The sequence below is a fragment of the Cinclus cinclus genome, chromosome 5, assembly GCF_963662255.1.
Source record: "Cinclus cinclus chromosome 5, bCinCin1.1, whole genome shotgun sequence".
Taxonomy (NCBI): Eukaryota; Metazoa; Chordata; class Aves; order Passeriformes; family Cinclidae; genus Cinclus; species Cinclus cinclus.
The window spans coordinates 44,173,892-44,199,449 of NC_085050.1; the positions used below are offsets into that span (position 1 = coordinate 44,173,892).

Sequence of the window (25,558 nt, forward strand, 5' to 3'; positions counted from 1 at the left end):
GGAGCTAAGACTTAATTTTGTTTATTTTTACTATTTTGCCCCACAATGGTACAAATAAGTACAGGTAACCTGTAAAGACAGGTGCAGTGTGCACTGTGCTTGACAGGCAGCAGGTGTTACAGAATCCCCTGCAAAGCTGGCTTGGTGGGACAATACCTGTCTAACTCCTCACTGCTCTTAAACACACATATTTTGTTTTTTTCTGTTTCCTTCGCTTTATTTGTCATACAAGAATGATACTAGCCAGAAAACTTTCAGTGTCTATCTCCTTCAGTGTTAGCCCAAACCATATTACCAAGCCTTATTCAATTGTTGCAGAAACCAATTCATCCTGGACTTCTGTCCTTTCTAACATTTCTCAAATTTTAACCAACGACTAGCTGAAGGTCAGGCTAAAAAGAAGGTGTAATCATGCACATATGCCACTTCACCGCATGCTTTGAAAGTGAGTTTGTTCACTGACAGCAAGCCAAGAACTGATTTTATTACTTCTTTAAACAGAAGTTTCATATAACAAATAAAAATTTCTAAACAGCACAGAATATCCAACTAGATATACATACACTGTGGTCTACTGAGCATCATCACTTTAAAGTCAGAAGTGTACAGCTGGCTGATGACATTCACAACACACCACACCTTTTAATCATCTGGAGAAAAGGACAGGGGTAACTGGTAAGTCATGCCACCCAACCCTCCTCTGAACATCATTATTGTTTACCTTTGGTGAGCAATTCTTCCGCAGCATCAGACATGTCCACACGAAAAAGCAAGTACTGTTGAGCCTCCAGGAGAAGACCTGGGAAGTCTTTTTCAATGGAAGCAAAACATTCAATCTTATTTTTCACAGATGCCAGCACCTGCCAAAACAACAGTAGCAATTACTTCTTTCTTCTTTGCTCTCACTGCAGCCACAGACTAAATAGTCAGGCTTTCTCTACCTGCATTAAAATAGAGTTCTGACAAAACCTTTGGTCAAACAGACTTTCCAGTTCTTTGCACAAATATAATTAAAATATGGAAATTAAATAAGAAGCTCTCAGGTAAGAAGGCTACATGTGAAACTGAAAAGAGCTAATGTAAGGCCTAAGGAGACACCAAAGACACTGCTCCAGTAGGCATGGCTAACACCTGTGGTAAATACCTGATAGAGTGAGCTCACACTAGGCTGAAACACCATGCTGGTGTTGAGCAGAAAGGAGCGAAGAAGCAGCTATGGGTAACTTGCCAGCTGAGTAGTAATCCCAAGAAGCAGCAAATTTACATGCAAGGAATTGTCCAGCATGTTCTCCAGCTTTGAAAATACTACGCTGATGAATGGTTCTGCAAGAAAATAAGAAGGAATCAATGCTTTTGTTTTCACAGAAGAAAAACCCTAAGATCCAGGAAAAAGGCATTTAAAGGGAATTCTGACCATCATAACCAAGCAAATTAGCCCTCCCACACACTAATTAAAGACAGCAGGGAGAAAACCCAAACTGTAGCTGAACAGAGAAAGCAGACTTAACAGAAGTGTTGAAAGCTTTTGTGGTTAGCAGCACATTTTCTTCCTAGCCAATCAATTTACATTAATGGCATATTTAACATGCATGACTATTCCACTTGCGTGTGCCAATAAGGATTTAGCTTAGGACATTACAGCCTACCACTCTATTCCTCTTGAATAAATTGGAAGGGGACTACTAGTTTTAATGCAAATAGAATCTGTGCTTTTTACTGTTCTTTTACCTTATTCCTATATAAGGACTGGACAAAGTGAATTATCGCTAGCTTTCTTTGTCTATCAAAAAATTGGTGTTCTAAAGAAAATATGAATATGCTATTCTAAACATAATAATCAAGCTGTGATACTTCCCATCACAAGAGAATGCATCTTCAGTACAACAAACAGTCACAGTGTTGGGGGTTGGGGTTTCTTTTCTTTTACTAGTTGCCTGCAGAATTTTTCCAATTGACTTGCTAAGAAGCACTGATGACTGGGTACTTGAGATGGAGGAGAGGGAACCCCTCTGGTTTTCAGGGGTTTCTCTAAGAGGGAGGGGGACACCACGAGATTAGAACCAGGTAAAAGGGGAGGCGGGCGGTTGCTCTCTTGTTCACTCTTAGCTTTGGAGGAAAAGGGTCGCTGCTACCACCACCACAGCCTAGCCGGTAGCTGCCTTCTTCTTCTGCTGCTGGACCCTGCACCTCTGCCCTGTCAGGACTGCCTGCCATTTCAGCTTGCTGTTTCCAAGCATCCTGCTAGAGCACTGGGACAAACACTGCCCCAGGGTTCATGAAGCAAACCCTCTCTTTTCCATCCCTTCCCATCCCAGACCCAGCCGCCATTACCGCGTGCTCCCCGAGCTCTCAGCACAGCGCCCCCTGCAGCCCCGGGGGGATCATTGCACCGGCCCCGTGCACCGGGAGCCGCCAGCGCTCCCTGCCGGCTGTGACGGGAACTGCACCAAAGGGAAAGTGCCTGCGGCCGAGAGGAACTGGCACTGGGTTCCTGGTTCTGTTTGTCATTAACTCCATAGTTGTTGTTTTGTTTGTCTTGTTGTACATACTAGTAAAGAACTGTTATTCTTATCCCTATATCTTTGCCTGAGAGCCCCTTAATTTCAAAATTATACTAATTCGGAGGGAGGGAGTTTACATTCTACATTTCAAGGGAGGATCCTGCTTTCCCTAACAGACACCTGTCTTTCAAACTGAGACACACACAAAGCAGGGAAGACATCAAAATAGATTCATAAGCATAATTGCTGGAAGACATAGACATTATCATATAGATGTCACCAATAAATAACAGCTTTAATTTGTGTATTCATGCTGAAGGACAGCCAATGAAATACAGAAGCATTTACCATGAAGTACATAAACTCTTAATGCTCAAGCTTAAGGAACCTTCGCAAGGCTGAGAATGACTTCACTTGAATATTACCCTGTTAGACCACACAGCTGGGGACATGCCTGAGGCAGCCAGTACAAAGGACCTACTCATAAATGAAGTCTTAGAAATGTCCCTTGTTCCATCCGCAGTCTCACCACACTATTCCAATTGCATAAGAGCTAGGAAAACCATAGAAGAATCCCTGGATGAGTATCACTGCTATCTTTGATTGCTCCACACTCAAACCTGGCAAAAGATGCATGCCATGGCATTTCTAGGGTGAAGCAGGTGGCCATAATCCAACATCATTCCAGCTACCCTCAGTTTGCACATGGCTGCTGTCTGAGCTGGCTGGGTACAGTGCAGCCCAGTTCAATGTGCCTCCTGGAAGGGCTGCCTGTGGCAGAGGCTAAGGCACTTCTGGGCCACTGCAACAGAAAGGATCAAATGAGGAGTGCCCCTATTGCCTTTAACAAAGTGTTGAGGGTTAGTTCTTTCTTTTTTTTTCCCTCTGTGGAATTTTCCCCATTGTCATGCTAAGATACCTGTTGACTGGGCCCTGGTGACAAGGGGGAGGGGACGGGAGGGAAGAAGCAAGCCCCACGAGATTCAAACAGCCAGAAGAGGAAGCGGAAGGCTGAGTCTCGGCCCATTTCCCCCGCGGAGTTCGGACGAGAAGGACGATCGCCGCTGGTGTCCCATCCCTGCGTCGGGAAACCACCATCGGACCCTGCCCGGCTGTCTTCTCGCTGTGAACTACCACCATCCAGCACTCTGCTGATCACCGGGACCGACACCGTGAACGGAGAGCTCTCTCTCTCCATCTCTCTCTCCCCCTGGGACAGCGCTGCCATCACCCCCAGCCCTCCTGCGGCTCTGCGGGAGCCGCCCGCCCCCAGCACCGGGAACTGCAGCTCAGGGAAAAGGTGCCTGCAGCCAAAAAACACTGGGACTGAGTTACTGTTCTGTTTGTGGGTAATTTCATAGCTGTTGTTGTTCTTGTTTGTCTTGTTAAATATACTAGTAAAGAACTGTTATTCCTACCCCCATATCTTTGCCTGAGAGCTCTCTTAATTCCAAAATTATAATAATCGGAAGAATCACATTTTCTTTCAGTCCAAGAGGAAGCTTCTGCTTTCCTTAGCAAACACCTGTCCTTCAAACCAGGACAGATTTTGGCGCCCAACGTGGGGCCCGAGGGCATTGAGGGAAAAGGGTGAAAAAGGAATAACAGTTCTTGAGTTACCTCAGTTTTGTGTTAGGTGGCATCATGTTGTCCAGCTTACCGTGGTTTGGGCTCCATGTGGCCACAGCTTTATCTCTCCCATTTGCAATCGCTTACTTGAACATGGGTCCTATAACTCAGGCTGCTGTAACTATTATCCAGTTCCTTTTGTGGGCTGATAACGTGAGAAATTCATGGATTTTTAACTTCCTCTGGAAGGTGGGCACATGGATTCGGAGCTATCACACTCTAACTGTATGTTTTTGGGGCTACTTTAATAATGGTACATACTGTGAGGATATGACACCAGGGAAAATTTTGTCCCAACCCCTTACACAGTTTTTTGGGTCTGCTCCACCAGCTTTTGAGGGGTTCAAATCTCTTCTAAGCAGTAATGATATCATACAGTGGCTGACATTGCTAATAGGCCTTGTAAACCTGTTCTATTTAACATTCCGAGATGAGGGGAGATTGACTTGGATGACAACCCTGATACGTCCCCCAAGGAATAGGGATCCTGCCCCAGAGCCTGGCCCTGCCCCAGAGCCTGGCTCTGCCCCAGAGACTAAGGACTCTGCCCCAGAGCCTGACCCTGCCCCTGCCCCAGAGAATAAGGATTCTCCCCCAGAGACTAAGGATTCTGTCCCAGAGCCTGACTCTGCCCCTGCCCCAGAGACTAAGGATTCTGCCCCAGAGACTAAGGATTCTGCCCCAGAGGTTAAGGATGTTGCCCCTGAGCCTGATTCTGCCCCAGAGCTCACCTCAGAAAGGAACCATCCAGAGTGGGTGGGGTTTCTAGTGAAGGAGATGGGCCAAATGCTGAAGGACTACCTTTCCCCAGCTCTTGAGAAACTCTCCCTCTGCCTTAAAGAGGGAGAACCTGATGGTGCAGCAGTGGAACCCACAAATGTTACATCTCTCCAGGCTCCAGCTGAACTGCAAGGGCACTCACAGCCAGCAGCAGTTGCCCCCGTGGAAACTAGAAAGTCTAAGGTGAAAACAAAGCACCTAGATAATAATGATCAGAAAGCAGGGCCCTCACAACCAGCAGGGGAGCCAGAGGTTGAGATCGTCACAGAGTCCCTGTCATACGAGAGTCTCCGTAATCTGCGTAAAGATGTTGTACGAAGGGGCCGTGAGGCTTTTACAACGTGGTTACTGCGGGTCTGGGACCTTATGGGTACAGGTGTGCAGCTGGATGGTACTGAGGCAAGGAATTTGGGACCCCTAACCCAGGACTCAGGTGTGGATCACATATTTGTAAGGGAACCAGGCCCCCTTTCCCTCTGGGAGCGGCTTTTAATGAGTGTAAGAGAGAGGTTTGTCCACAGAGAGAGGATGCAGGAGCACCACCATAGAATGCGCTGGAAAACCGCTGAGGAGGGGATCCAACAGCTGAGAGAAGTAGCAATACTGGAAGTACTCTTTGGGAGGGGTGGACAACATGACAATGACCCCGACAAGGTCAGGTGCACAGGGCAGATGTTGTGGAATCTGGCACACCTGGGGCCATCTCAATACACCACATTCATTGCAGCCATTAATGCTGACACCAACCACGAGACAGTGGGTTCTGTTGCCGATAAGCTCAGAAATTTTGAGAGTATAATGAATGGCCCAATGCAGGCTCAGGTCTCTGCCGTGATTAGGGAACTCAGAGAGGAGTTCAAGGAGGAGATAAGAGGGGTGAGGGAGGAGATGAGGAAGGCCAATGCAGCACCAGTGCGAGTCACAGATCCCAGAGTTAGAGCCCAACGTCCCCCAGCTAGGGATTGAGGGTACACCCCACGAGCTGACCTGTGGTTCTTTCTGCGTGACCATGGGGAAGACATGAGGAGGTGGGATGGGAAACCCACTTCTGCCCTGGCAGCGCGGGTGCGTCAACTCAGGGAGGGAAACACTAACCAAAAGAGCTCCACTAAAGTGAAGGTAACCTCAACTTCCCATAACCAAGATGCAGGGTATTACAAAAGGGAGGATGATTTGTCAGATCCCCTTGAGGGAACCTCCAACATGTATGCCCAGGAAGGAAATAATAACCAGGGCTAGAGGGGCCCTGCCTCTAGCCAGGGAGAGGCACGGGAAAACCGGGTCTTTTGGACGGTGTGGATCCGATGGCCTGGCACATCAGAGCCACAAAAACATAGGGCATTAGTTGACACTGGTTCACAGGTCACCCTAATACCATCAGAACATGTGGGGGAGGAGTCTGTTTCTATTGCTGGGGTGTCAGGGGGATCACAGGAATTGACTTTGCTGGAGGCTGAGGTGAGCCTGACTGGGAAGGAGAGGCAGAAGCATCCAATTGTGACTGGCCCAGAGGCACCGTGTATTCTAGGCATAGACTTCCTCAGGAATGGCTATTACAAAGACCCAAAGGGACTCAGGTGGGCTTTTGGAATAGCTGCTGTAGAGGCAGAAAACATTAAGCAATTGAACACCTTGCTTGGACTGTCAGAGAACCCATCTGTAGTGGGACTCCTGAAGGTGAAGGAGCAGCAAGTGCCAATTGCCACCTCCACAGTGCACCTCCGGCAGTAAAGGACAAATCAAGATGCCGTGATCCCCATCCACAAGATGATCCGTGAGCTGGAGGGCCAAGGGGTGGTCAGCAGAACCCACTCACCCTTCAACAGCCCCATCTGGCCTGTGCGCAAGTCTGATGGAGAATGGAGATTGACTGTGGACTATCGTGCATTGAATGAAGTGACTCCACTGCTGAGCGCTGCCGTGCCGGACATGCTGGAACTCCAGTACGAGCTGGAGTCCAAGGCAGCAAAGTGGTACGCCACCATTGACATTGCCAATGCATTTTTCTCCATTCCTCTGGCAGCAGAGTGCAGGCCTCAGTTTGCTTTCACCTGAAGGGGTGTGCAGTACACCTGGAACCGACTGCCCCAGGGGTGGAAACACAGCCCCACCATCTGCCATGGACTGATCCAGGCTGCACTGGAAAAGGGTGAAGCTCCAGAACATCTGCAATACATTGATGACATCATTGTGTGGGGGAACACGGCAATGGAAGTATTTGAGAAAGGAGAAAAGATCATCCAGATTCTGCTGGGAGCCGGTTTTGCCATCAAGAGGAGCAAAGTCAAAGGTCCTGCCCGAGAGATCCAGTTTCTGGGAGTAAAGTGGCAAGACGGGCGGCGCCAAATCCCCACTGAGGTCATCAATAAGATCACCGCGATGTCTCCACCAACCAATAAGAAGGAAACACAAGCTTTCCTAGGTGCCATAGGCTTTTGGAGAATGCACATTCCTGAGTACAGCCAGATCGTGAGCCCTCTCTAACTGGTCACCCGGAAGAAGAATGAATTCCACTGGGGCCCTGAGCAGCAGCAAGCCTTTGCCCAGATCAAGCAGGAGATCGCTCATGCTGTAGCCCTTGGTCCAGTCAGGACGGGACCAGAGGTGAAGAATGTGCTCTACTCTGCAGCCAGGAACAGGGGCTTGTCCTGGAGCCTTTGGCAGAAGGTACCTGGTGAGACCCGAGGCCGACCTCTGGGATTCTGGAGCCGAAGTTACAGAGGGTCTGAAGCCAACTACACCCCAACAGAGAAGCAGATCTTGGCTGCTTATGAAGGAGTTCAAGCTGCCTCAGAAGTGATTGGCACAGAAGCACAGCTCCTCCTGGCACCCCGACTACCAGTGCTGGGGTGGATGTTTAAAGGGAAGGTCCCCTCTACCCACCACGCCACCGATGCTACATGGAGCAAGTGGATTGCCCTCATCACACAGCGCGCCCGTATCGGAAACCCAAATCGCCCTGGGATTTTGGAAATAATTACAAACTGGCCAGAAGGTGAAAATTTTGGTCTTGCCGATGAAGAGGAGCAAGAACAAGTGACCCGAGCTGATGAAGCCCCACCATACAACCAACTGCCAGCAGATGAAACTCGCTACGCTCTTTTCACTGATGGTTCCTGTCACATCGTGGGGATGAACCGGAAGTGGAAAGCAGCCGTATGGAGCCCCACACGACAGGTTGCACAAGCTACTGAAGGAGAAGGTGGATCAAGTCAACTTGCTGAACTCAAAGCCGTTCAGCTGGCCCTGGACATTGCTGAAAGAGAGAAGTGGCCAAAGCTCTACCTTTACACTGATTCATGGATGGTAGCCAATGCTCTGTGGGGCTGGCTGGAAAGATGGAAGAAAGCTAACTGGCAACGTAGGGGAAAACCAATCTGGGCTGCTGATGAGTGGAAAGATATTGCCAGTCGGGTAGAGAAGCTACCCGTAAAGGTCCGTCATGTAGATGCCCATGTCCCCAAGAGTCGGGCTAATGAGGAGCACCAACACAATGAGCAAGTAGATCAGGCTGCAAGGATGGAGGTGTCACAGATAGACTTAGACTGGCAACACAAGGGAGAGTTGTTCCTGGCTCGATGGGCCCACGATGCCTCAGGTCACCAAGGCAGAGATGCTACCTATAAGTGGGCACGAGAACGAGGGGTGGATCTCACCATGGACAGTATTTCCCAGGTTATCCATGACTGTGAGACGTGTGCTGCCATCAAGCAAGCCAAGCGAGTGAAGCCCCTCTGGTATGGGGGGCGGTGGTCCAAATATAAGTATGGGGAGGCCTGGCAGATTGACTACATCACACTGCCTCAGACACGCCAAGGCAAGCGCTACGTGCTGACCATGGTGGAAGCCACCACTGGATGGTTGGAGACCTACCCTGTGCCTCATGCCACTGCCCGCAACACCATCCTGGGCCTGGAAAAACAAGTCCTTTGGAGACATGGTACCCCTGAGAGAATTGAGTCAGACAATGGGACTCATTTCAAGAACAGCCTCATAAGCACCTGGGCCAGAGAACACGGCATCGAGTGGGTGTACCACATTCCTTATCACGCACCAGCGGCTGGGAAAGTGGAACGGTGCAATGGGCTGCTTAAAACCACCTTGAAGGCACTGGGTGGGGGGACTTTCAAGAACTGGGAGATTAATCTACCAAAGGTCACATGGTTAGTGAACACCCGAGGTTCCACTAATCAAGCAGGCCCTGCCCAGTCTGAGCCCTTGAGAACACCAGATGGGGACAAGGTTCCAGTGGTGCATATGAGAGGTATGCTAGGAAAAACTGTTTGGGTGAACCCTGCCTCCAGCAAAGACAATCCAATTCGGGGGGTGGTTTTTGCTCAAGGGCCAGGGTGTACCTGGTGGATCATGCAAAGGGATGGAAAGACCAGATGCATACCCCAAGGAGACCTTGTTTTAGGGTGAACTACCTACAATACTGTGCCTGTATCTGTAACTGTATGGATGTCTACAATTTGAAGATTTTTAATTTGACTTGGCATGATGGTAGGGGAAAATTCGGGGTGGATAATGTTGAGGGTTAGTTCTTTCTTTTTTTTCCCCTCTGTGGAATTTTCCCCATTGTCATGCTAAGATACCTGTTGACTGGGCCCTGGTGACAAGGGGGAGGGGACGGGAGGGAAGAAGCAAGCCCCACGAGATTCAAACAGCCAGAAGAGGAAGCGGAAGGCTGAGTCTCGGCCCATTTCCCCCGCGGAGTTCGGACGAGAAGGACGATCGCCGCTGGTGTCCCATCCCTGCGTCGGGAAACCACCATCGGACCCTGCCCGGCTGTCTTCTCGCTGTGAACTACCACCATCCAGCACTCTGCTGATCACCGGGACCGACACCGTGAACGGAGAGCTCTCTCTCTCCATCTCTCTCTCCCCCTGGGACAGCGCTGCCATCACCCCCAGCCCTCCTGCGGCTCTGCGGGACCCGCCCGCCCCCAGCACCGGGAACTGCAGCTCAGGGAAAAGGTGCCTGCAGCCAAAAAACACTGGGACTGAGTTACTGTTCTGTTTGTGGGTAATTTCATAGCTGTTGTTGTTCTTGTTTGTCTTGTTAAATATACTAGTAAAGAACTGTTATTCCTACCCCCATATCTTTGCCTGAGAGCTCTCTTAATTCCAAAATTATAATAATCGGAAGAATCACATTTTCTTTCAGTCCAAGAGGAAGCTTCTGCTTTCCTTGGCAAACACCTGTCCTTCAAACAGGACACAGAGCTCCACTACAGGCTGGAATATGAGCACAAACCAAGCATTCCTTCCAGACTCATCTCTCCGGGCTGATGCTGGCATAGCTCCGCTCACAATAACAAAGGTGGGAGGGCCAGAGTTGACAAGGCTTTATGTGGCTCTTGCCTTTCATCCACCATGACAGCAATTAGAGCCTGGGTACCCAGTGGAGAAGCCCCAAACACTTTTGCTGAGATACAGTGTCTTCTGCCCCAACATAACCAAACCTGTTCATAAGGACATTTCACAGAGCTCCTGAAGGAAGCCCTACTGTATCAAAAGGGATGGCAGAAGGAACTGAGATGTGTCACTGTTTCTCCTCCCTAGGTAACACTTCAAAACTGAATAAGTAAAGCTGAAAATAGGTACATGTAACAACTGCTGCTTGTCACTGAAAGAAGTTACCAAATACATAAACTTTTTTAAAAAGTGATAGCATGACTTTTACCCCCCAAAATTTATTGCAATGAGAATCAAAGTATGTAAACAGAGTTTAGAAGCCTTGTAAGGAACAGGGTAGCTAGATGAGAAGTCAAAAAATTACTCCTTTCATAGCCATGAAGTCAAGCACTGATATATGAGGATGGAGGGACCAAAATATAAACTCGTGTTTCTGAACATCACAAATGAAAATAGGGATAAGAGTGTTTAATGCTTTTACAGTGGATATAAGACAGTGAGAGGACATTTTCTTCACAGATCCATAGGTCTGAAGGGAGCATCTTTGCACTGCTGACACTGGCTGTGGGAAACTTCTGTCAGAAAGAGGCCCCATCCCTTAATGCCATCCCAAAACAGTAAAAGCAACCTAAAACCTCTACCAAACACATCTACAAATATAATCCTGTACAGCATCCCAAATTAGATATATAATCATAGAATGGTTTGGGTTGGAAGGGACCTCAAAGACCTAAGCTCCCTGCTCTGGGTAGGAACACCTTTCATTAGACCAGGTTGCTGTCCTTGAAAGGCCCTACAATTTTAACATTTTCAAAGTATTGTTGTGATGCAGAAACAAGGACTCTCTAATCAGTTAAACTTAGAAAGTGGTATGTTTATTACCACACGGGCATACCCAAGAGAAATCTCCCATAGGGATGTGCAAAGTACACAGGACTCTTGCCTTCTTTTATCCACAAAAGTCTTACATATTCATATGATTACCCAATATGCCTATACATATGCATTACCTAGCCCCACCTACCCCCCCCCGCTTCATAATAAAATTAACTCAAAGTCCTCTTATGCTTGTGCAGTTCCTTCCTTCAAATAGGTTGGTGGGTGTTTGAAATGGGTCAGTGGTTTCCTAATGATGAAGTCAGGGAGTCTTCCTCGCCTTCAAGTTTCCACCTTTGTTCTTGTTGCTAGGTTCTCAGGCCCTTTGGCCACAGCTTAAGCTCCTAACCTGGTTCTGGGCTGCTTTCAGGGTCCAGGTGCAGTTACGGTTCCTTCAGTTGGACAATATCCCAACCATCCATCTTGACACAACAAAGCCAAGCAAGAGATTTATTGTCTTAGCTCTACTGGCTCAGCCACTTTCTACATTGCTTCTACTATAATCATTATATGTTTAGCGTCTATCCTTCAGCTAAGATCTTAATCCTTTGATTTTGGCTTCAGTTGTGAGTACCTCCCTACATGCAATCACTAAGATCTCCATTAAAGCAAGGTAAGGAGTCTAAGAGGAAAACATTCTGTAGATGGATAGCATATATCTAGGTTTATTGCTTTTAACTTTTATCTTAATTTTCCTCAGTTCTGAGGTTTTGTGGGTTTGGGCGAGGGGTGGGTGTTTGAAAATTAACAAATGAAGAGAGGGGCTAGATGAAGAATAAGAGACAGAGAGAACATTTTTGAGCTACATTTGACAGTAGATAATGGGAAACAGATTTGGATACCATTAGCTTCCAGTACAAGGAAATTGCCATCACAGCAAAAATAGCAAATTAGTTGAAAAATAAACTGGATTTTTCAATTAAGAAGCAGTGCCAAGCATTCTGGCCACAGCTGACCAGAAAGGGCTGCTTTTTAATGAACACACATTTTCCCACTCCAAATGAATGAGAAGCCATCTTGCAGAGGTTTTGTGTTGGATGAGGGAACCTAGGATATGATTATGTTTTATTATTTGCATTACTCCGGTATCTAGGAGGCCTAATTAAAGACCAGGAGCCTGCAGTGCAAGGAACTACACAAATACAGATCAAAAGCCCACTCTGACCTCCAGTAGTAATGTAATTCCTGAATAGCTTGGACAGTTAGCAGAAAGCAATCTTAAATTTTTGCCTGACACTAGACAGAAAAGCATGCCAACAGTGAGGGCAGACCTGACACTAGAGAACAGGATGCCAGGGCAGAGCAGGGAGACAGGCACATACAGACATGGCACCACTGTTGACATCTCCTGCTACAATGTGGAATAACAGAGAGAGGAAAATGGTACTGTGATGTTGCATCCATCCCATCAGAGATGAAAGTTGCCAGAAAACCAAATTATTTACCCAGGCTCTGTATATTAAAACAGCTACTCTGAACACCTTTCAACTGAAAAAGCTTTGTCTGGCATGACAGAGCTCTCACATAACAAACAATATAATCCCTGCTCAATGTTTTAAACAATTACCAAGGAAAAAAACCCCTGAATCCCTACCATTTGCTTTCACCACACTGATGACTCTGCTGTATTTTCACATTGTATCTCTCACTCTCCTTGGAGTGGTTTCAGCTATTTAGTTCCTGTTTAGTTCCAGGACTCTTCCTTGCTCTATCCTTGTATTGTGTGCCACACAGTGTGATCTCATTTGGCCACCATAAATCACCATGCTTTCTTATATTTGTTATGCATGTAATTAACAGTACATTCCACCTGTAAATGGCACACTCTGGCTCCTTGTAGAGTGCTTAGGAGACATCCTTCTTTCATCCAAATAGAGTTGATAGGCTCTCTGCAGAAGGAGTATCTGCTGAGAAATTCTCAAAATCCTCTTCGGCTGGAGAGACAAGATCAGGAGCATCCAGCTTCTGCTCCTCCAAGCTTGCACTGTTTGGATCCAGTTCCTTAATAATTCTGTCATACTGTGCAATGAAATCCCCACCATCTGTGCTCAGCAGTTTTACACCTAAGTTACTATCTGCCTCCTGAGAAGAAATCTTTAAGTCTGGCTGTGGATCAATCTCAGTAATTTTCTAGTTTATTTGTTATCTAATTACACCTTTAGTTGAGCTGGAATTTCTCTTACTGTGCTCATCCAAGTCCATTTCCAGCTGGGTCTTTGCAAGAGACCCATTGACAGTGGTCTGGGTCCTCACCTTGTGTTCTCTGGCTACATTTAAGGATTTCTCCTTGGAGCTGTCATCATCTTGAGTATCCTTCTGGGCACATGCTTGCGCAGAGCTATGTGTTCTAGGTGTCCTTTGCTGGAGCCTAAACATGGCGTGTTCCACACCTGTACTGTTCTCTTCTGCAAGCGTTTGGATAAAGGTGTCTGCATCAGGATTTACTCCATCATACAAGGCAGACCAGACCTTACAGTCTTTCATGCACTGCATGACGTCTTCTTGAGCTTTCCCCAGATAGTGCAAGTAGCTGTCCACAGCCCTTAAATAGTCCACAATGCAAGCAGATTCAGAAGAGCGTCTACCAGGATCTGGAAGTCAAGTAGACTACTCGTATCAAGAGTAGTATATCAAATTTTCCAGCAAGTCATCCACTAAGACATTGCAGGAAGACCAAAGCACAACAACTGAGATTTGCTCATAAACACACGACTTCTTCCTCTAGCAAAGACAGGAAGATTTCTCTGAGAGCAGCCTGCATTCAAACCTTAATGCAGCAACCACTCTGAAGAAGCCAGAGCTGCTGCCATGTACCAGTACACTATTATCATCAATGCTTATTCAAGCTGGATAACTGTTAAAATTACATTTCAATACACCTGGACATATGGAAGGATTTAAACAAACTTTCTAGTCCCAGCTTGCCCAGTTTATTGTTTCCCACCACCTTTCCTTCCCCTTCTATTCTTTTCCAATTCCTTACATAAGGTGCTACCAGATCAAAGTCAGTTAATTATATGGTCTTCCCCTGAGCACCTTTAGTTTGTGCTGGTTTTGTCCAGAGAATATAGTCTTTTCCTTGGCTTTCAAGAGTCAGTGATTCCAGTGCAGCAGCAGAGAGCTGTCAGGGCCAGCAGTTTTGCAGGAGATACAGAGTAACATTCTCTCTCTTTCACAGGTGCCTGCTGCTTCAGCATCATGTGGTTGTATGGGATCAGATACCCAAAACAGCAGTGTCCATCATCACTTATCCTTTCATGTAAAAGAAAGCAACAACACACAGAATTCCCTTCCCACCTCCCTGCCTTCTTAAATGAAAAGAAACGTCAATAATAATATTTACAGAGATCCATTTTCTAAACCTCAAGAGCATGAAACAATGAGTCTTTATATTGTGATGCTTGGTTTGATGAGGAGCTGTCAAGATGAGTAGAGATAGGAGAAGGTGCATCAGAACAGCGAATCCTTTGCATATCAGAGCAAACCTGTTGTTAGAAAGTACGGAGGGAGAAAGTCAAAGGTCAGCAGAATAGTTTGGTCTGACTATAAATGCATTCTGTCTCAGAATCCTCAATTTATGTTTTCCAGGGAAATCCAGAGGGAGGCAGTTTGCCAGGCAAGCAGCCAGAAAAAGGAGTACAGAAGGGTCATGCAAGACTTTAACTGCAGAAGATCAAGACCGACATCTTAGGCAGAAGAGGGAAGAAGCTAGAGGAAGCTAAGGAACAGAGAAAGCAGTCTCACGTTGAACTTCTTCAGAAGACTTTTGTTATACTTTTTTAAAGCACCTTTGTAAGACCCTCAGTGTTAACTGCACCAATAATCTTCCATTTAAAATGCAAATAAATTCTAAAGGATTCCTTAAACAAAAATATTAACTACAGCACTCTAATACTAGAGTGGTGATGTACTTATGTTCACAGATGTCTTTAGCAGTACTTCCAGGCACCACTGCCAAATTTATAGGGAATTTCACCTTAATGCCTGTGTGTGGAGGGTCAGACAGTATTTTGAAGCAACATGTAGAATCACAAATTTAAACCAAAAATTATCACTGCATGTAGTAAATTACTTAATCTACCTACAATAGTACAGGAACCTGAAGTATTCTCATTGAGCAAGGAATCAAAGAGGTGAAAAACAAGAAGAGTGGAAGCTGCAAACAGTATATAGGTCTGTATCTCAATGCATAATACGCCAGAGAAAACATGCAGGAGAGAAGAACTACGCATTTAGAAGCAGGAATAAGGACTTTGGAGGTGATAAATATATTCTTAGCTTCTCTCACTTTTCTAGAAATAAATCAGGAAAAATCCCTTGCTCTGGAGATCTCAGGATGTAAATCTAACTTCATCAGGTCTGGTAGACTCCTTTCAGGACCATAAATATTCTTACCTCTGTAGCTACTTGTATTTTTGATCTCTTGGAGAACTCCCACCCAGCTCTGCATCCACAGACAGACACCATACGTCCCAGAGTTAGTATGAAGAATTGGAAAAAGTTTGGGCTTTACCTTAGAACTAGCTGTAACATCACATCTTCACAATGCAAGCCAATGAGCATTCTGAACAATGCCAAGGAGACCACACAGTGCTAGAAAATGATTGATATTGTCAGCGTTTGATCTGGAAATTGTATCTTTCCAATTTTCCTTGCATACTACACTACAAAATGTCTCTACCAGAACATCACAATTTATAAGACACTCTTAGAATGGTATTCATTTAGTCAGCACCCCATGAGATTTCTTTTTTCAAGTTGTTTAGAGCATGTAAAATGTAATGTTACATTTTAACAAAATACAAACAGAATTTTCCTTCAAATAAGCTATTAAAAAGCAGTCTTAAATATTATTCAAATTTATTAATTTAAGTTTACTTAGCATGAACTGAACCCTGCAACTTCCAATACAGTGTTTTAGTTTTTAACTCTGACAAGGAATTTGAACCAACTAAAGGTCTTTTCTGAAAGAAAAGCTATTAATCACTTCAGGTTTATGTTGCTTTAGGTATAAGGAATTATTAGTGTTCTGTACATTAAGAAGCTGAATGGTTGAAGAGCTTCACAACAAGCCGTTGGAAGAAGTCAGATTCTTGCATGAAAGGTATGTTTTAACTGGGGGAGGGACAAAGGAGAAAAACAGGAAATCTCCTTTCCTTTGTGAAATTTACAGGGAGTCAAGTGTAACTTTTTTTCATGACATGGTATTTCAAAAAAACCTGCTACTGCCTCAGAATATCCTGTATTTAATAAATTTCAGTCTACAGGGAAATAGTAATCATTAGTGTTTGTAACCATTTGCAAATCTGGAATCTTCTGAATAAGCAAATCTAAATCTATTTTTGTACTGTGTAAAAAAGATAACATTTAAAATACACTCAAGAAAAGAGGGCAGTATTTCTACAAGTCCTTCCAGGCACCTGTCTCTAAGTATAACTCTGAATTATTAATCAGTATTTTCATCAATAATAATCTACACATCTTTTATACTATGTTTGCATTTGCCTGAGCTATACTGCAGAAAACTCCTTTAGCATGACAGAAACTCTTTGGCTGAGATCCTGAGTTGCTCAGTGTCCTGGTTTACAATCTGACAAGGGTGATCATCCTTATGTCTGTGGGAAATGTCTTCTGTTGATGGGTCATAACTGAGAAGGGTGATCATTCTTATCTCTGTGGGAAGTATCTTCTGTTAATGGGTGCCTTGGTTTGAAAGACAGGTGTTTGCTAAGGAAAGCAGAAGCTTCCCTTTGGACTGAAAGAAAAATGTGATCCTTCCGATTATTATGATTTTGAAATTAAGGGAGCTCTCAGGCAAAGATATGGGGGTAGGAAACAGTTCTTTACTAGTATATCTAACAAGACAAACAAGAACAACAACAGCTATGAAATTACCCACAAACAGAACAGTAACTCAGTCCCAGTGTTTTTTGGCTGCAGGCACCTTTTCCCTGAGCTGCAGTTCCCGGTGCTGGGGGCGGGCGGGTCCCGCAGAGCCGCAGGAGGGCTGGGGGTGATGGCAGCGCTGTCCCAGGGGGAGAGAGAGATGGAGAGAGCCCTCCACTCACGATGTTGGTCCCGATGCTAAGCAGAGTGCTGGATGGTGGTAGTTTACAGCGAGAAGGCAGCAGGGCAGGGTCCGACGGCAGTGAGGATGGTTTCCGACACTGGGATGGGGCAGAGGATCTGAGGCAGCGATTGTCCTTCTCATCTGAACTCCACGGGGAAAATGGGGCGAGGCCCAGCCTTCCACTTCCTCTTCTGGCTGTTTGAATCTCACGGGGTTTCCCTCTTCTTCCCCCCCCCACCCTCCCCTTGTCACCAGGGCCCAGTCAACAGGTATCTTAGCATGACAATGGGGAAAACTCCACACAGGGAAAAGGGAGAGAACCAGCCCCCAACAATGGGCCATTGAGTCCTACTGTATAACTGGTAAGATTACATCATCCCACTGGGAGATGCTCCAGCCAGGAGGAGGAGCCAAGCCTTTCCTACCTAGATAAAAACTGAGGTTTAGAATGCCAAAGGCAGCCTTTTCCCACTAGATTCCAGAGGAAGAACCAGGTTTTTATCCACATCATCGCTGGACCCTTTGGAGGAAAACTGCACCAACACCCTGACTGACAGGGTATCAGGTTGCATTCTGACTGTCAGTGGTTTTATTTTTATTATTGCATATATTTTGTTTTTCCTTTTTTTTTCTCTTCCCTATTAAAAATTGTATTACTGACTTGAAGTCTCACTGGTTTTGCTTTTCAAACCAGTACATTTATTGGCGTCCAACGTCAGGCAAAAAAGGCAATGAGAAAAAAATCAGCATTACAATTTTGAATTGTGCCAGCCACCTATTCGCCATGATTCTCAACATGATTACGTGGGTTTTATATCTTACTCTCTATATTTTTCCGCACATGGGGAAGTATCTGCCTGTTGTAATGCCCCTGTGCAGACCGGGGCATGGTATAAAAATTGCTTTATTGGTCTATTATGTCTATTGCATGATAACCTCTGAGGCAATGAACATCACTCAGAATATATACTCAACTTTGTTTGTTTGTCCTAGTCTAGGCTGCTACATCTGGGGTCTCAACAATCGCACCCAGCCCCTGGGGGAAGGGGAAAAGGATGATTTTTTCCAATCTTTCAGGCCTGGCACTGCAGTTTTTTGAAATGTTGAGTTCTCTCTGGATGCCAAGGACAGTATAATGTTGTTGTTAGTTCTGCTTTGTCTCCTCTGCACAGCCTTCAAAGCCTGCAACATGCTGAGAAACAAAACAATACATGTTATAGTGCAGCGTATTCTTGAGGAAGAGGAAAAAAGAAACAAATCAACTGCGTCCATGTCTGCACAGAGTGCCACAAAGGAGAAAAGAACCAAACACAAAGCAACAGCGTCCCTGTCTATGCAGACTGTCACAGAGGAGGAAAAAGCCAAAAGAAAAGCAACAGCGTCCGTTTCTACGCAGACTTTTACCCAGGAGGAAGGAACCAAAAGTGCCATCAGCATCTCCACACAAACTGTCACTGAAACACAACAGTCCAGACCAGTAGCAGTTGCCCCTGTTCAGAAGAAGAAATCAAAGAGCAAATCAGTTCGCATAGTCACTGATGAGGACGTGGCAGGACCTTCGCACCCAGGAGAAGAGACAGAGCCAGAAATCATCACTCTCTCTCTATCCCTGGGTGAGCTGCGTAACCTGGGGAGGGAATTCACCCGCCAGGCAAACGAGTCCATCCTGACCTGGCTGCTCCGCATCTGGGATGCTGCAGCCAATGACACAGTTCTGGATGGAAGTGAGGCCAGGCAACTGGGATCTCTGTCCCAGGATGTGGTCATTGACCAGGGGATCGGGAAAATCCAAGAAACCCTCAGCCTCTGGCGCCGACTGCTGACAAGTGTGAAGGACAGATACCTTTGTAAAGAAGATCTCCAGGTGCACCAAGGAAAATGGAGCACAATGGAACAAGGTATCCAATGCCTGAGGGAATTGGCTGTGCTGGAAATCATTTTCTCAGAAGATGAGAGATTTCCTAAGAGCCCAGACTGTGTCCGGTGCACATAACAGATGTGGTTGAGATTCGCACGGCTTCGACCTGAGATGCATTCCCATTATCTGGCAACACTGCAATGGAGGGAAGGTGAGGACATGGTAGGCGTCTTGGCCAATAAACTAAGAATTTATGAGGACACTGTCACTGCCCCATTTCGTACCCATGTCTCAACCGTGGAAACAAGGCTGGTTGAGCAAGTCCGGAGCTTGATTGAAGAGGGCCATCAGAAGCTTAAAAAAGAACTTAAGGCAGAAAACTACCAGATCTCACCAGAACCAACAAGAGTCTCTGCCATTAGGAGCCAGCGTTTCCCAGCCAGGGAGAAAGGACACACTCCATGAGGTAACCTCTGGTTTTTCCTTCAGGAGCATGGAGAAGACATGAGGAAGTGGGATAGAAAACCCACCTCCTCCTTAGCAGCCCGGGTACGTGAACTGAAAAGAGGGACACGGAACATGAGAAGCTCATCTAGAGTCAACGCTGCTCCAGTCTCTCGTGCACAGAACTCCAAACAGTATCAGAATGATGATATCACTGATCCTCTTGAAGGGACCTTCTGAACCTATCTACAGGAAGAGAGCAACATGTACCAAGACCAGGACTAGAGGAGCCCTGCCTCTAGCCAGGTAGAGGAGAGGGACAATCAGATCTACTGGACTGTGTGGATCCGATGGTCTGGCACATCCGACCCACAAAAACATAAGGCTTTGGTTGACACCGGTGCCCAATGTACCCTGATGCCATCAAGGTATGGAGGAGAAGAGTCAATCTCTATTTCTGGGGTAACAGGAGGATCCCAGCAGCTGACTGTAGTAGAGGCCGAAGTGAGTTTAACTGGGAAAGGGTGGCAGAAACACCTCATCATGACTGGCCCAGAGGCCCCATGCATCCTCGGCATAGACTATCTTTGAAATGAGTATTTCACAGACCCAAAGGGATATCGTTGGGCTTTTGGGATAGCTGCTGTAGAGACAGAAGACATCAGAAAACTGAATACCTTGCCTGGTCTCTCAGATGACCCCTCTGCTGTGGGACTACTGAGAGTTGAAGAGCAACAGGTAACAATCGCCACTACAACAGTACACCGTCGACAATACCGTACCGACAGAGACTCTGTGACTCCCATCCATGAGATGATTCGTAAACTGGAAAGTCAAGGGGTGGTCAGCAAAACCCACTCACCCTTCAACAGCCCCATCTGGTCTGTGCGCAAGTCTAATGGAGAATGGAGTTTGACTGTGGACTATCGTGCATTGAATGAAGTGACTCCACTGCTGAGCGCTGCCGTGCTGGACATGCTGGAACTCCAGTACGAGCTGGAGTCCAAGGCAACAAATTGGTATGCCACCACTGACATTGCCAATGCATTTTTCTCCATTCCTCTGGCAGCAGAGTGCAGGCCTCAGATTGCTTTCACCTGGAGAGGCGTGCAGTACACCTGGAACCGATTGCCCCAGGGGTGGATACACAGCCCCACCATCTGCCATGGACTGATCCAGGCTGCACTGGAAAAGGGTGAAGCTCCAGAACATCTGCAATACATTGATGACATCATTGTGTGGGGGAACACAGCAATGGAAGTATTTGAGAAAGGAAAGAAGATTATTCAGATTCTGCTGAAGGCTGGTTTTGCCATTAAGCGAAGTAAGGTTAAGGGACCAGCTCAGGAAATTCAGTTTCTCGGAGTGTAATGGCAAGATGGACGTCGTCAGATCCCAACAGAGGTCATCAATAAGATCACCGTGATGTCTCCACCAACCAACAAGAAGGAAACACAAGCTTTCCTAGGTGCCGTAGGCTTTTGGAGAATGCACATCCCTGAGTACAGCCAGATTGTGAGCACTCTCTACCTGGTTACCCGCAAGAAGAATGATTTCCACTGGGGCCCTGATCAACAGCAAGCCTTCGCCGAGATCAAGCAGGAGATCGCTCATGCAGTAGCCCTTGGTCCAGTCAGGACAGGACCAGAGGTAAAGAACGTGCTCTACACTGCAGCTGAAAACCATGGTCTATCCTGGAACCTTTGGCAGAAGGTGCCTGGTGAGACTCTGGGTCGGCCACTGGGATTCTGGAGCAGAAGCTACAAAGGGTCTGAAAATAACTACACTCTCACAGAGAAGGAAATTTTGGCTGCCTATGAAGGAGTTCAAGCAGCCTCTGAAGTAATTGGCACTAAACACAGCTGCTTCTGGCACCTCGACTACCGGTACTGGGCTGGATGTTCAAGGGAAAAGTTCCTTCCACACATCATGTCACTGACACCACATGGAGCAAATGAATTACCCTCCTCACTCAGCACGCCCGTATTGGAATTCCAAATCGCCCTGGGACTCTGGAAATAATTACAAACTGGCCTGAAGGTGAGACTTTTGAGTTGTCTTCTGAAGAAGAGAAGTAAGTGGCAAGTGCCGAGGAAGCCCCACCATATAATGAGCTACCAGAGACTGAAAGACGATATGCCCTCTAAACTGATGGTTCCTGCCAAACTGTAGGCACTAACCGAAAATGGAAAGCTGCAGTATGGAGCCCCACACGACAAGTTGCGCAAGGTACCGTGGGACAAGGTGGATAGAGTCAGGTCGCAGAGCTAAAAGCCATCCAGCTGGCTTTGGATATTGCCTAACGAGAGAAGTGGTCAAAGCTCTATCTCTACACTGACTCATGGATGGTAGTTAATGTTCTGTGGGGATGGTTGGATCGCTGGAAAAACGACAACTGGCAGCGCAGAGGGAAACCCATCTAGGCCGCTTAGATTTGGCAGGACATTGCCACCAGAGTAAATAAGCTAGCTGTGAAGATTCGACATGTGGATGCGCACGTACCCAAGAGCCAAGCTATTGAAGAGCATCACAAGAATGAGCAGGTGGACCAAGCTGCCAAGGTGAAAATATCACAGGTGGATCTAGACTTGGCAGCACAAGGGAGAATCATTCCTAGATCGTTGGGCCCTTGATGCCTCTGGTCATCAGGGGAGAGATGCAACATACCAATGGGCTCGTGACTGAGGGGTGGAACTTACTATGGACAGCATCTCACAGGTCATCCAGAACTGTGAGACCTGTGCCACAATCAAACAGGCCAAGCGGGTGAAGCCTCTGTGGTACGGTGGACGATGGTCCAAGTACAGGTATGGGGAAGCCTGGCAAATTGACTACATCACCCTTCCCCAAACTCACCAAGGCAAGCACTACACACTGACCATGGTGGAAGCAACCACAGGATGGTTGGAAACCTACCCTGTGCCTCATGCTACCACCCGGAACACCACCTTGGGCCTAGTAAAACAAGTCCTTTGGAGGCATGGTACTCCTGAAGGAATTGAATCAGACAACGGAACCCATTCAAGAACGGCCTTATCAACACCTGGGCCAGAGAACATGGTATTGAATGGATATATCATATCCCTTACCACGCGCCAGCTGCCAGGAAAGTTGAACGGTGCAATGGACTCCTTAAGACTACCCTGAAGGCACTTGGTGGGGGAACCTTCAGAAATTGGGAAATGAATTTGGCAAAAGCCACCTGGATGGTCAACACCCGAGGGTCCATCAATCGAGCCGGTCCTGCCCAATCTGAACCCCTGCACACAGTGGATGGAGACAGAATCCCTGTGGTACACATGAAAGGTATTTTAGGAAAGACTGCTTGGATTAATCCCACCACAGGCAAAGGCAAACCAATCAGTGGGATTATTTTTGCTCAAGGACCTGGTTACACTTGGTAGGTAATGCAGAAAGATGGGGAAACCCGCTATGTACTGCAAGGAGACCTTATTTTAAGAGAGAACTGTGTGTAGGGTTTCATTCTGTATTATATGTAAATATATATATATAGGGTATTGGTTTGGGTGTAATGTCGATGGTAATAGAATAAGAGGTGGATTATATCCTGGTTTACAATACAAGTTATATATTACCATCTGAGAAGGGTGATCATCCTTATCTCTGTGGGAAATGTCTTCTGTTGATGGGCCATTCAGTCCTACTGTATAACTGAGAAGGGTGATCATCCTTATCTCTGTGGGAAGTATCTTCTGTTCATGGGCCACTGAGTCATACTGTATAACTGATACGATTACATCATCCCACTGGGAGATGCTTCAGCCAGGAGGAGGAGCCAAGCCTTTCCTACCTAGATAAAAACTGAGGTTTAGAATGCCAAAAGCAGCCTTTTTCCACTGGATTCTAGAGGAAGAACCAGGCTTTTCCCACATCATTGCTGGACCCTTTGGAGGAAAACTGCACCAACACCCTGACTGACAGGGTATCAGGTTACATTCTGACTCTGTCAGTGGTTTTATTTTTTATTATTGCATGTATTTTGTTTTTCCTTTTTCTCTTCCCTATTACAAATTGTATTACTGACTTGAAATCTCACTGGTTTTGCCTTTCAAACCAGTACACTAATATATAAATTTAATGTGCATGCTGGTGTTCTGGCTTCTCTTACACTAAAACAGTATTTGTTATTTCATCAATGACGCTCTGCATCACCCAAGAGTCAGACGAGGCTGCCAGCCAAGCAAGGCTCACTGAAGTAGTCCAGTACAACAAGTAGTCATTGTCTCACTTAGGAGATCCAACTGTTGGAAAAGGTACAAAGGTATTCTCTCTGGCAGGCAGTTCTCCAGCCACCACGCTGCACTGTGCCTAGGCTGAGAAGGGGTTCAGCACAAACCTGAGATAAACCCTACCAGCACAAGGAACTGAAGGCAAAAAGAAGGAAGCAACAACCTCATCACTTGAGCAAGAAAGAGTGTTCTTTTAATCAAATGAAGCAGGCAACATCATAGTTAAGTAAATATGCCACAGTAATACAGACTATAGATTCCTGAGAAACACATCAGTGAGATCGCAGTTGACAACTGGGATCCATTTGGAGACATCCTTAGAGGCTTCCCATTGTTTTCCCAGATGGACTATTTGAAAAGGTTTGTTGCTTGACAAAACTCCAAAGATCTAAAATGCTCCTCACCACAAGTATATTTCTAAGTCCCAGGGAGAGGTGTCTATGATAGTACTAATCCAGCACTGTTTAGAATAAAAATGCTTCCAAATTTACCTTTTATTTTCCAACAGGATTTAGACTTCCAGAAGCTCTCCTTATCTCTATCCCATTTCCTACATATGTGAAACTACCTCACAGATTTTTTAGCTTTATATAGTGGTTGTTGAATGTCAAAACACACATGCACAAAATTGAGAGAGTGGAGGGGAGAAAATTCCTATTTAAACAAATACCCAACTGTAATATATGAAATCTCCCACTTCAACATAGAACCTACATCCATGCTGAGTACCTGGACTTCCTTTCTGCTGGTCTTACCCAGAGTGGTGAGCTGATTCTGCTGGTAAATGTATCCAGGATATGAACATTCTCAGATTGGTGCAGCAAAATAAAGTGGAGGAAAATCTTGAGGAGGGCTGTCTCCAAAATGCTGCACAAGAACAGATCCAGGTATGCAGTCATAGTCATCACTTCCTCCACAGTCACCTGTAAGCAAATGTAAGATAAATACTGCAAACAAAAAAAAACCATATTGCACACAAAATATCCACCTATCCATCCTCTGCAATGGTATATCTGGCAAAGCACTCCATCCATTACACTGCCACAAAAACACTGAGTCCTCATTCCTAAATTTGCCTCACAAGCATTTTGAACACATTTCCTACCTATCTTGCATCACCAGGAAAAAATATCCTCCCCAAACTGATACCCCAGATCTCATACATAGTGAAAATCAAAGGACCAGATTATGGTAGAACATCCCCAACACCTTTTTGCCCATGTCGTCTCCTTTGCATTACAGTTCTGTTGTCCCTGAGAAGCATTTTCAGATGTTGTGAATGCCTGCATCTGCCTCTTAATTAGAAACAATTGTCAGAGCAGAATACAAAGAGCACAGTACAAGCTCATAACTGTGAAGCTTTAAGGAGAAAATTCCCATAGATTTTGAATTTTGTCATGATTTTCCTTCTTATTTTGCCACAGCACAATTTCTCATTTTGCTCAGTTTTTAAATTGAGTTTATATACAAATATATTCACACAAAGCCCAACCCAAAATCTTCACTACTGACTATTAGTTGATCAAAATAGAATTCATGATCCATATGACATTTGCATACCATAACCCACACTGCCCTTCTTATTGTAATCCCTTGGAGATTATCTATTTACAAAAAACACTAGCAAAGCACAGAAAATTCCAAAGCCCACCTCTGCACCATGTACTGCTCTTGCAAAGTCAGCATTTTTAAAATAGTTACCCAGGAATCTAATAAACTTAAGTGCATAAAGA

At 45.8% G+C, this 25,558-nt stretch overlaps 1 protein-coding gene across 1 annotated transcript in view; it reads right to left on the reverse strand.

Annotated features, from left to right (window-relative positions):
- LOC134044424 (FHF complex subunit HOOK-interacting protein 1A-like) overlaps positions 1-25,046 on the reverse strand; it is a 36,500-nt gene extending 11,454 nt beyond the window's left edge. Inside the window, 10 exon segments of the mRNA XM_062493649.1 lie at positions 722-860; positions 1,145-1,323; positions 13,014-13,072; positions 13,074-13,245; positions 13,387-13,794; positions 14,240-14,298; positions 14,300-14,426; positions 15,718-15,796; positions 24,581-24,748; positions 25,035-25,046. Coding sequence (XP_062349633.1) covers positions 722-860; positions 1,145-1,323; positions 13,014-13,072; positions 13,074-13,245; positions 13,387-13,794; positions 14,240-14,298; positions 14,300-14,426; positions 15,718-15,796; positions 24,581-24,748; positions 25,035-25,046 — 1,402 coding nt within the window.
- Between the last annotated feature and the right edge of the window lie 512 nt (positions 25,047-25,558).